Source organism: Scyliorhinus torazame, chromosome 11 (genome assembly GCF_047496885.1).
Source record: "Scyliorhinus torazame isolate Kashiwa2021f chromosome 11, sScyTor2.1, whole genome shotgun sequence".
NCBI classification, from domain to species: Eukaryota; Metazoa; Chordata; class Chondrichthyes; order Carcharhiniformes; family Scyliorhinidae; genus Scyliorhinus; species Scyliorhinus torazame.
Window position 1 is genome coordinate 177,281,773 of NC_092717.1, and position 12,214 is coordinate 177,293,986.

A 12,214-nucleotide genomic window follows, 5' to 3' on the forward strand; every position below is an offset into this window, starting at 1 on the left:
GCGCCCAGCTGCATCTTCGCTGGGGAGGCCAGTAGACCCCGGGTAAGCTCGTGTAAGTAGGCATACACCCTACTTAGGCAAACCACTTTTGGCAGGATTCTGATTCCAACACCTTGCGGGACTTGGGTAGATCCCGCAAGGTGTGAATGCTGTCGGGAAACCCACAGGAGGCTCCTCCAGGATCTACCAGCCACGTTGCGCGCGAGCGAGAGTACAATGCGGCCGGCAAATCTTTCCCGTTAATTCTGTTGCTCTCCACACACAGATGCTGTCTGTCCTGAGTATTTCCAGCATTTCCTGGTTTTATTTCAGATGTCCAGCATCGGTAATATTTTACTTTTGTCTATTGTACCCCTGTCTCTCGCTCTCCCCCATCTTACCCATGAGGCACAACTCTTGCTCTCTTTGCTTTATTTCATTCACCTGTTCACCAGCAAACTTCCATTCCTAGCTCCTAATCTGAAAATATAAATGTTTTCTTCCGCAGGTGGTATTTTCCTGATCATAATTGCTGTCAATATCCCCCCCGCAAAAAAAAAATCACAATCAACCCTTCTATCCATCTCAACTGCAATCACTCTCTCCCTTCAAGCCCTTGAAATTTGGCCCTTGCTGGATCTGTGTCCACCTTCACAGAGTTCTCCACCCGAATTCATCTAATCCAGTTTCCATTCATGGCCCCATCAAAAACTGTGAAAACTTCTCTGTGGCTATGACTTTTGGGTACTATCCCTACTGAATTTTCTGCAGCTTTTGACATAGTCGAAAACATCAGCATCACCTATACCCTCACCGTCGCAACCCAGCAAGTATCCAACCTCCCGGCTCTGGGTCACTGTCCATGTGGAGTTTGCACATTCTCCCCGTGTTTGCGTGGGTTTCTCCCCCACAACCCAAAGATGTGCAGGATTGGTGGATTGGCCACGCTAAATTGCCCCTTAATTGGAAAAAATGAATTGAGTACTCTAAATTTATTAGAAAAAGAAAAAGAAGTTTACAACCTGTGTCCGTCCTTTTTCTGTTGTGCATGCTGCCCATTAGTAACATCAAGCACAAATATGGGATCTGCCCCTGCAAATATGCTGATAGCATCCAGCTCTACAGATTTCCTACTACGTTGTCACACTGCTTATTGACAGTGTTGGATGATTTCCTACCCCCCCCAACTCCACAGTGAACCAATCACCACTCTCACTGCCTGCAAATTGTTGAATACTTTATTAAATTGTAGAACCAGAAATTATTGAAGGTCCACTGCATAAATGTATCTTTAAAGAGCTGCTTACAGTGTGCAAATTTAATCCAGAAGGATGCAGAAAAGATTTCTGAGAATTGTTCCAGGGATGAAGGTCTTCTGTTACGTGGGTAGATTGGAGCAGTTGCATTATGCTCCTTATAGCAAAGAAGGTTGAGAGGAGATTTGATAGCAGTATTCATAATCATAAGGGGACTAGCAGAGTAGATGAAGAGAAACTGTTCCTATTGCTGGAAGGAGCAAAAACCAGAGGGCACAGATTTAAGCTGTTTGGCAAAAGAACTTAAGAGTTCGAAAAGCAAAGGAAGCAAACAAGCATAAGAAGTTTGAATAATACAGAATATGTAACAGCTAATTTTATGAATTTAGATCAATAAAAGTGAAAGCAACAATAAATAATGAGCAAAAACTATGGGCCATAATTTTTTAAAATCTTGCTTTGCAAGTTGCTGCATGAGTGAGCTAGCAACAGTGCAGTGAGGAATACGGTATCAGAGATCTGCGTGAACTGGGCAAGCAGCTATGCATATAGTTAAACTGCTGTATTAAACAGCAATTTCAGCAGCCTTTATAAAGGAAATACAAGGAAGTAAACTGGATGTGAGGAAATGCATAGATAACAATAGTCTAGTCTAATTTAATGATGTTCTGACGAGTTGGATGTGGATTTGGGATGCTAAAAATTCCAATTTTGTAATCATTTAAAATTTGTCCAATGATATACAAACAAGATGGATAATGTATTATCTTCCAATTCCTTAATCAAACAGATGAAGGATTGGGAGACTAACAGCAAAAGAACGGAGAAGGAAATGTAAATTAGAGTGGATGAATTCAATTTCAAATGAGCTACACAAAAATAAATGGAGGGGGAAAGAAAGATTCTATTAAGAGGAAGAGAAAAAGGAGACAATTTTAAAATCTCCAACAACAATGAAAATCTGAAGGAATGAAACTCAATTAGTTTTTAGCCCCATAACTGGCAGTCATTCACAATTAGGCAATGCTGGAACAGTACTTCGACTGGAATGGACAATACTTAACTTTCTGTGGCAAGCTTAGTTCATGTCTACCTTGCAACTGTATGCAGTTCAGTGCATTTTACCAGTGGGCTGGGCAGTGAGTTGCTGCTTTTGCAACTCAGATGGCAACTATTGAAAAATCGAGTGACAATTGCAAATCTGTCACTTGTCTCACCATTTGTGAGGCCATAAGCCCCACCATTATTTCAACAGCAAAATATGGGCTTAAATAAAAGTGAAGTAAAAACCTAACAGATTGGGAAACAGATTTTGGAAAGGTGCAGAAGTCACAGGGTAGTAGTCATGGGTGACTTCAACTTCCCAAATATTGAGTGGAAACTCTTTAGATCAAATAGTTTGGATGGGGTGGTGTTTGTGCAGTGTGTCTAGGAAGCTTTTCTAACACAGTATGTAGACCAGAAGGGAGGCCATATTGGATTTGGTACTTGGTAATGAACCAGGACAAGTGTTAGATTTGTTAGTGGGGGAGCATTTTGGAGATAGTGACCACAATTCTGTGACTTTCACTTTAGTAATGGAGAAGGATAGGTGCGTGCAATAGGGCAAGGTTTACAATTGGGGAAAGGGTAAATACGATGCTGTCAGCCAAACACTGAAGTGCATAAGTTGAGAACATAGGCTGTCAGGGAAGGATACAATTGAAATGTGGAACTTGTTCAAGGAACAGATACTACGTGTCCTTGATATGTATATCCCTGTCAGCCAGGGAAAAGATGGTCGAGTGAGGGAACCATGGTTGACAAGAGAGGTTGAATGTCTTGTTAAGAGGAAGAAGGAGACTTATATAAGGCTGAGGAAACAAGGTTCAAACAGGGCGCTGGAGGGATACAAGATAGCCAGGAGGGAACTGAAGAAAGGGATTATGAGAGCTAAGAAAGGGCATGAAAAATCTTTGGCGGGTAGGATCAAGGAAAACCTCTTTTACACATAGAACATAGAACATAGAAAATACAGCACAGAACAGGCCCTTCGGCCCACGATGTTGTGCCGAACCTTTGTCCTAGATTAATCATAGATTATCATTGAATCTACAGTGCAGAAGGAGGCCATTCGGCCCCCTGAGTCTGCACCAGCTCTTGGAAAGAGCACCCTACCCAAACTCAACACCTCCACCCAACACCAAGGGCAATTTGGACATTAAGGGCAATTTATCATTGGCCAATTCACCTAACCCGCACATCTTTGGACTGTGGGAGGAAACCGGAGCACCTGGAGGAAACCCACGCAGACACGGGGAGGACGTGCAGACTCCGCACAGACAATGACCCAAGCCGAAATCGAACCTGGGACCATGGATCTGTGAAGCAATTGTGCTATCCACAATGCTACCGTGCTGCCCTTAAGAACAAATAAATCTACACTATATCATTTTCCCGTAATCCATGTACCTATCCAACAGCTGCTTGAAGGTCACTAATGTTTCCGACTCAACTACTTCCACAGGCAGTGCATTCCATGCCCCCACTACTCTCTGGGTAAAGAACCTACCTCTGATATCCCTCCTATATCTTCCACCTTTCACCTTAAATTTATGTCCCCTTGTAATGGTGTGTTCCACCTGGGGAAAAAGTCTCTGACTGTCTACTCTATCTATTCCCCTGATCATCTTATAAACCTCTATCAAGTCGCCCCTCATCCTTCTCCGCTCTAATGAGAAAAGGCCTAGCACCCTCAACCTTTCCTCGTAAGACCTACTCTCCATTCCAGGCAACATCCTGGTAAATCTTCTTTGCACCTTTTCCAGAGCTTCCACATCCTTCCTAAAATGAGGCGACCAGAACTGTACACAGTACTCCAAATGTGGCCGTACCAAAGTTTTGTACAGCTGCATCATCATCTCACGGCTCTTAAATTCAATCCCTCTGTTAATGAACGCGAGCACACCATAGGCCTTCTTCACAGCTCTATCCACTTGAGTGGCAACTTTCAAAGATGTATGAACATAGACCCCAAGGTCTCTCTGCTCCTCCACAATGCCAAGAACTCTACCGTTAACCCTGTATTCCGCATTCATATATGTGAGAAATATGAGAATGATTAGAGCGAGGGTTGGTCCGATCCAGGACAGTAGCGGGAGATTGTGTATTGAGCCTGAAGAGATAGGAGGGGTCTTGATTGAGTACTTTTCTTCAATATTTACAAATGAGAGGGGCCATATTGTTGGCGAGGACAGTGTGAAACAGACTGGTAAGCTCGAGGAGATACTTGTTAGGAAGATGTGTTGGGCATTTTGAAAAATTTGAGGATAGACAAGTCCCCTGGGCCTGACGGGATATATCCAAGGATTCTATGGGAAGCAAGAGATGAAACTGCAGAGCCGTTGGCAATGATCTTTTCGTCCTCACTGTCAACAGGGGTGGTACCAGGGGATTGGAGAGTGGCGAATGTCGTGCCCCTGTTCAAAAAAGGGAATAGGGAGAACCCTGGGAATTACAGGTCAGTTAGTCTTACTTCGGTGGTAGGCAAAGTAATGGAAAGGGGACTGAGGGATAGGATTTCTGAGCATCTGGAAAGACACTGCTTGATTAAGGATAGTCAGCACGGATTTGTGGGGGGCAGGTCTTGTCTCACAAGTCTTACTGAATTCTTTGAGGAGGTGACCAAGCACGTGGATGAAAGGAAAGCAGTGGATGTAGTGTGCATGGATTTTAGGAAGGCATTTGATAAGGTTTCTCATTGTAGGCTTCTGCAGAAAGTAAGGAGGCATGGGATAGTGGGAAATTTGGTCAGTTGGATAACGAACTGGCTAACCGATAGAAGTCAGAGAGTGGTGGTGGATGGCAAATATTCAGCCTGGAGCCCAGTTACCAGTGGCGTACTGCAGGGATCAGTTCTGGGTCCTCTGCTGTTTGTGATTTTCATTAATGACTTGGATGAGGGAGTTGAATGGTGGGTCAGTAAGTTTGCAGACAATATGAAGATTGGTGGAGTTGTGGATAGTGAGGAGGGCTATTGTCGGCTGCAAAGAGACATAGATAGGTTGCAGAGTGGGACTGAGAAGTGGCAGATGGAGTATAACCCTGAAAAGGGTTATACTCTGAAAAGTGTGAGGTTGTCCATTTTGGAAGGACAAATATGAATGCGGAATACAGGGTTAATGGTAGGGTTCTTGGCAATGTGGAGGAGCAGAGAGATCTTGGGGTCTATGTTCATAGATCTTTGCCACTCAAGTGGATAGAGCTGTGAAGAAGGCCTATGGTGTGCTAGTGTTCATTAGCAGAGGGATTGATTTTAAGAGCCGTGAGGAGATGATGCAGCTGTACAAAACCTTGGTACGGCCATATTTGGAGTACTGTGTGCAGTTCTGGTCGTCTTATTTTAGGAAGGATGTGAAACCCTTGGAAAAGGTGCAAAGGAGATTCACCAGGATGTTGCCTGGAATGGAGAGTAGGTCTTACGAGGAAAGATTGAGGGTGCTAGGACTTTTCACATTAGAACGGAGAAGGATGAGGGGAGACTTGATAGAGGTTTCTAAGATGATCAGGGGAATAGATAGAGAAGACAGTCAGAGGCTTTTTCCCTGGGTAGAACAAACCATTACAAGGGGACATAAATTTAAGGTGAATGGTGGAAGATATAGGGGGGAATGTCGGAAACATTAGGGACCTTCAAGTGGCTATTGGATAGGTACATGGATTACGGTAGAATGATGGGGTGTAGATTAATTTGTTCTTCATCTAGGACAAAAGTTCGGCACAACATCGTGGGCCGAAGGGCCTGTTCTGTGCTGTATTTACTATGTTCTAACACAATGCAATAAAATGTTTCTGTTCTATACTAGACTGTCCGTCACATACCTGCACATGGCCAAACATACCTAAAAAATAAATAGTCGCACGACTTGTTCCATTCATAATCATCAAGTGTAATTACTCTAAAGTCGCAGGTAGTGCATCGCAGTTGATCACACGTCCTGTTTATTAAAAAAAACCAAATAGTTTGTCTTCACAAGATATACAGTTCAAATAAAATAACTTTTATAAATAACTGAACTGCTCAAACAGTAAGCCCAGCTATCAGTTTATCTGACAGCACTGTACATTAATTTTGTCTGTTGTGGATCTTTATTTTCAATGTTAAAAAATGAATTCAATTATTTCTTAAAAATTCCTGAAGTTTGTCTCATAGCTGTGAAAGGATTGCTAGCGTTTACTTAAGGAGAAATGTTCAGACACCATTAAACTTTTCTCATAGCATCATTCAGATTAGGAATCAATCGAGTGAGAAACTAGCAGTGCAAGCTCTTATCCTTCAATCTTACAGCACAGTCACATCAACCATATTACCTTTTTATTAAAGAACAATCATGAGTAAGGGACATCAAACACCTTTCTGTCAGTAACACAGGCGAGAGGTTACACTACTATACATACACAAGCACGCTGAGTTATTGAGAATGCCTGCAGAAATCAGATGGTTCTAACAAAAATTACCAGGCAATGTTCCAAATGTGTGCTCTCTGCATAGAACCTGGCTCACCAGAAATGGATGCTGGGGAGCTGATCTTTAGCGTCAGCTAGGTTAATTTATCAGTATTGTCAAGAGTTTGCAGTTTCAAGCATTGCTGCAGGACTTGGGCAAATAATTTACAGTGATTCCAGGAAGGGAATGCTGTTGAAGGTATTGCTCTGGGAAATGAGAGATGTATGGGTTAGTGGCTCAAGGTGAGCTCAAAGAGTTCCTGACACTCAAAGATGTGATGAAGGTGGTATATAAATTTAAGCCTTTATCAAATATACTTAGGGCTGAGTACGGTAGCATTGTGGATAGCACAATTACTTCACAGCTCCAGGGTCCCAGGTTTGATTCCGGCTTGAGTCACTGTCTGTGCGGAGTCTGCACATCCTCCCAGTGTGTGCGTGGGTTTCCTCCGGGTGCTCCGGTTTCCTCCCACAGTCCAAAGATGTGCAGGTTAGGTGGATTGGCCATGATAAATTGCCCTTAGTGTCCAAAATTGCCCTTACTGTTGGATGGGGTCGCTGGGTTATGGGGATAGGGTGGAGGTGTTGACCTTGGGTAGAGTGGTCTTTCCAAGAGCTGGTGCAGACTCGATGGGCCGAATGGCCACCTTCTGCACTGTAAATTCTGTAAATTCAAGCCATAAGTCAGGAGGCAATATACTGACTCTCTATATTAGGAGAAAGTCACCAAATTGGGAGGCAGAACAGTTCAAGTGCATTACAATTGGTTTGCTCTGGACATTCTTTCAGAATGCATTAATTGGTGGCAAAATTTATCACTCGAGCTTTATGAAACATAGGAGGGCATTAAAAACTGTTTCAGATGAAGAATATTCTAGAATGTATGAGTAATAAGTTGGTGCGGCACGGTGGCACAGCGGAGGGTGGCATGGTGGTACAGTGGTTAGCATTGCTACCTCACAGCAGTAGGGACCGGGTTCAATTCCGGCACTGGCTGACTGTCTGTGTGGTGTTTGCCCGTTTTCCCAGTGCTTGCGGGTGTTTCCTCCGGGTGCTCCAGTTTCCTCCCAGAGTCCAAAGATGTGCAGGTTAGGTGGATTGGCTATGTTAAATTTCCCCTTGGTATCAAAAGGTAAGACGGGGTATGGGGATAGGGCGGGGGAGTGTGCCTATGTTAGGGCACTCTTTCAGAGGCTCAGTACAGACTCGATGGGCCGAATGGCCTCCTTACGCCCTGTAGGGTGTCTATGAAAACGGAGGCAAGGAAGCTGCTGTATCAAGCAGAGCAGTTTCAGCAGCTTTTATGAGGGAAATACATAAGGACATCTATAGATGATACAATAATCTAATGTAGTTAACATCAGTGTTTTTCTACCGGAATGTGAAAAGAAATGCTGAAAAAAAAACTTTTTTTTCTATTTTAAAATTTGCACAATGATAAACAAACAAGCAGATACATCATATCCATTTCCTCTTGCGCCTCAAAATTCTGTCTGCCATGGACTACAATTAGGGGTTAATAAAAGAAATCTAAAAAAAATACCTCTGAGATGTATTTGTTCCCAATCCTGGAGGTGCAGAACTACCACCGAGATAAACTGGACAACACCTGAAAACAAAACATTCACTATAGCTTTTTTCAGATGCAGTTCAATATGCTCTCCCTCTGTAAAACTTCATTAATCTAGCATGTTGACACAGTCCAATAACAAGCCATCCCACTCCCATCTTTACTTCGCACAACCATATCAAAAACACACTAGCAGTATAATATGTGACAGAGGCCCTGATATTTACCGGTGGCTGTGGGTGGGGGCAGGAAAGCCCAGTAGTGTGTGAAGAACCGTTCAAAGCCAGGGATGTAGAGGTCCTACCAATCTTAATGGATATACAGCCCAATAGGCTGCCTGGCTGGTAGGCGGAAGCAGCAAAAGGAAGCCACAGTGAGGGAACCACAGGACAAACCCAGTCAGTAGGGTGGATCATTCTCGTCTGCGACTGAGACAAGTAGTTGATCATAGGTCCCCAAAATTGGGGCTGTGATTGGGATGGCAGAAAATGTGGGCCACAATTGGGGATGGTTAGGAAGAAAGGCTTCTTTGTGATCACTTCTGTTCTTCCTGGCCCATAAGGGGTACAATTCTTAATACTATTTTAAAATGCAAATTGGCTAATCGACCAAGCGAGAGATCAGCACCGAATTAGAGGCACTGAGTGCTCCCAGAAGGCAGGAGCTGTCTGTCTTGTGTCAACAGCCAAGGCAGGTGGCTGCCAGGTTGAAAAAGAAATAATGTACAAGGGTAATTGGTGTTGTCTACAGGTCTCTTGATGCAACAATGAAATGGCAACACTATAGGCATTTGCTGACCTCACTGACCGATGATGAAATTGGTCTTAACTTTTGAATATTAGATAGATCCCGACCTACCCTTTACAGAGGTCATGTTGATGGCCTATTTGGGATTTTAAATACTTTAACAATGGTATTGTGTCATGTTGCTCGGTCTCAATAGGTGGCACGGTAGCACGACGCCAGGGACCCGGATTCGATTCCTGGCTTGCGTCACTTTCTTTTAAAAAAAAATATTTTAATTCAATTTTAGCAAATTTTCAACAAACCCCCCCCCCCTTACAGAAAAAAGAAAAGCATAAAACACACAGATCAACATCGTACACTTATATCGCGAATACCCCCAATGTACAAACCCCCCCATGAAACAATAACAAACACCTACCCAAAACCTCCCCCCCCCCCCCGGGTCTGCTGCTGCTGACCACCTCCTAATGTTCCGCTAGAAAGTCTAGGAACGGTTGCCACCGCCTGAGGAACCCCTGCACAGACCCTCGCAAGGCAAACTTTACCCTCTCCAATTTTAATGAACCCTGCCATGTCGCTGATCCAGGCTTCCACACTAGGGGGCTTTGCATCCTTCCACTGTAGCAGAATCCTCCGCCGGGCTACCAGGGACGCAAAGGCCAGAATACCGGCCTCTTTCGCCTCCTGCACTCCCGGCTCATCCGATACCCCCAATAATGCTAACCCCAGCTCGGCTTGACCCAGGCGTTCACCACTTAGACACAGTCCTCCCAAAGCTCCTCCAAAACCCATCCAGCGCCGGACACGCCCAGAACATATGGCCGTGGTTCGCTGGGCTCCCCGAGCACCGCACACACCTGTCCTCTACCCCAAAAAACCTACTCAACCTCGCCCCTGTCATATGCGCTCTGTGAAGAACCTTAAATTGTATCAGGCTAAGCCTGGCGCAAGAGGAGGAAGAATTAACCCTACCCAGGGCATCAGCCCACAGACCCTCATCTATCTCTTCCCCAAGCTCCTCCTCCCAATTACCCTTTAGCTCCTCCACCGAGGTCTCCTCCTCTTCCTGCATCTCCTGACAGACCGCCGAGACCTTGCCTTCTCCAACCCACACCCCAGAGAGCACCCTATCTTGAATCTTACGTGCTGGAAGCAGCGGAAATTCCCTCACCTGCCATCTCACGAACGCCCTCACCTGCATGTACCTGAAGGCGTTTCCGGGGGCGCAGCCCAAATTTCTCCTCCAGCGCCCCAAGGCTCGCAAACGTCCCATCTATAAACAGGTGCCCCATTCTTTTAATTCCTGCCCGATGCCAGCTCAGAAACCCCCCATCCATTCTCCCCGGGACAAACCGATGGTTCTCTCATATCGGGGACCAAACCGGGGCCTCTACCTCACCCCTGTGGCGCCTCCACTGCCCCCAAATTTTCAGAGTCGCTGCCACCACCGGACTCGTGGTGTACTTTGTCGGCGGGAGCGGCAGCTGTGCCGTCCGTCACCAGCGCTCTCAGACTCGTGCCGACACAAGACGCCATCTCCAGCCTCTTCCACGCCGCCCCCTCCCCCTCCATTATCCACTTACGGATCATCGCCACATTGGCAGCCCAGTAGTACCCACATAGATTGAGCAACGCTAGCACTCCTCTATCCCTGCTACGCTCCAGAAACACCCTTTTTACCCTCGGGGCCTTATTCGCCCACACGAATCCCATAATGCACCTGCTGATCCGTTTAAAAAAGGCCTTAGGGATCAGGATGGGAAGGCACTGAAACACAAGAGGAATCTCGGAAGGACGGTCATTTTCACCGACTGCACCCTACCCGCCAACGAGTGGCAACATATCCCACCTTTAAAACTCCTCCTCCATCTGCTCCACCACCTGCGTCAAATTGAGCTTGTGCAGGGCCCCCCCAACTCTTAGCCACCTGGAGCCCCAGGAACCGAAAAGCTCCTTTCTGCCCTCTTCAGCGGAAGCTCGTCTATCTCCCTTCCCTGGTCCCCTGGGTGTATCACAAAGGGCTCACTCTTCACTACGTTAAGCTTATATCCGGAAAAGTCCCCAAACTCCCTGAGGATCCGCATAACCTCCGGCATCCCCTCCATTGGGTCCGCCACATACATTAATAGGTCATCGGCATACAGCGACACCCGGTCCGGTCAGGATCAGCGAGATCAGCGCCCTGGACATTGTCGGGGGCAGGCTCTCTCCCCCCCCCCCCTCGCCTCATTGAAAGTCCTCATTAGTAGTGGGCCCAACAGGTCCATGTACTTCTGGTAGAATTCCACCGAAAACCCATCCGGCCCCGGGACCTTCCCTGCCTGCATGCTCCCCAACCCCATAACCAGCTCCTCCAGCCCAATCGGTGCCCCTAGCCCAACCACCTGCTCCTCCTCCACCCTTGGGATCTTCAGCCGATCCAAATATTGGCGCATCCCCCCCCCTCCACCGTCGGGGGCTCAGACCTATACAGCTCCTCATAAAAGTCCTTGAATACCCCATTTATTCCCACCGCACTCCGCACCGTGTTCCCCCCTCTATCCCTAACTCCCCCAATCTCCCTCGCTGCCTCCCACTTTCAAGCTGATGTGCCAACATCCAGCTCGCCTTCTCCCCATATTCGTACATTGCCCCTTTCGCTTTCCTCCACTGCACCTCTGCCTTCCTGGTAGTCAACAGGTCGAATTCGGCCTGGAGGCTTCGTCGCACCTCGAGTAATCCCTCCTCGGGGACCTCTGCATACCTCCTATCCACCCTTAATATCTCACCCACCAATCTCTCTCTCCTTCCTCTCCTTATGGGCCCTAGTGGAGATTAGCTCTCCCCTGACCACCGCCTTCAGCGCCTCCCAGACCACCCCCACCTGCACCTCCCCATTGTCGTTAGCATCTGAATATCATTCAATGCACCCCCGGATCCACCCGCTCACCGTCCCACATCGAGGCGCCACAGCGGGCGCTGGTCCCTTTCCACCCCCAACTCCAGCTACACCCAATGCGGGGCATGATCTGAGTTAGCTATGGCCGAAAATTCCGTGCCCTCCACTCTCGGGATTAGTGCCCTACTCATAATGAAGAAATCTATCCGGGAGTAGGCTTTATGGACATGGGAAAAAAAGGAAAATTCCCTGGCCCCCCGGCCTGACAAACCTCCATGGGTCCACTCCCCCCATCTGGTC

General features: G+C 46.5%; 1 protein-coding gene across 3 annotated transcripts in view; it reads right to left on the minus strand.

Moving 5' to 3' along the window:
- Nucleotides 1-12,214, minus strand: part of cfap418 (cilia and flagella associated protein 418) — a 49,218-nt gene that overhangs the window by 22,000 nt on the left and 15,004 nt on the right. For 2 of the 3 annotated variants that reach the window (XM_072468079.1, XM_072468080.1), the window contains exons 4-5: nt 8,263-8,328; nt 6,116-6,211 (exon numbers count right to left, since the gene is read on the minus strand). In XM_072468079.1, coding sequence (XP_072324180.1) covers nt 6,116-6,211; nt 8,263-8,328 — 162 coding nt within the window. Of the gene's footprint in view, nt 1-1,286; nt 1,486-6,115; nt 6,212-8,262; nt 8,329-12,214 lie in introns of all 3 variants that reach the window. The other variant, XR_011933416.1, reaches the window with a different exon arrangement.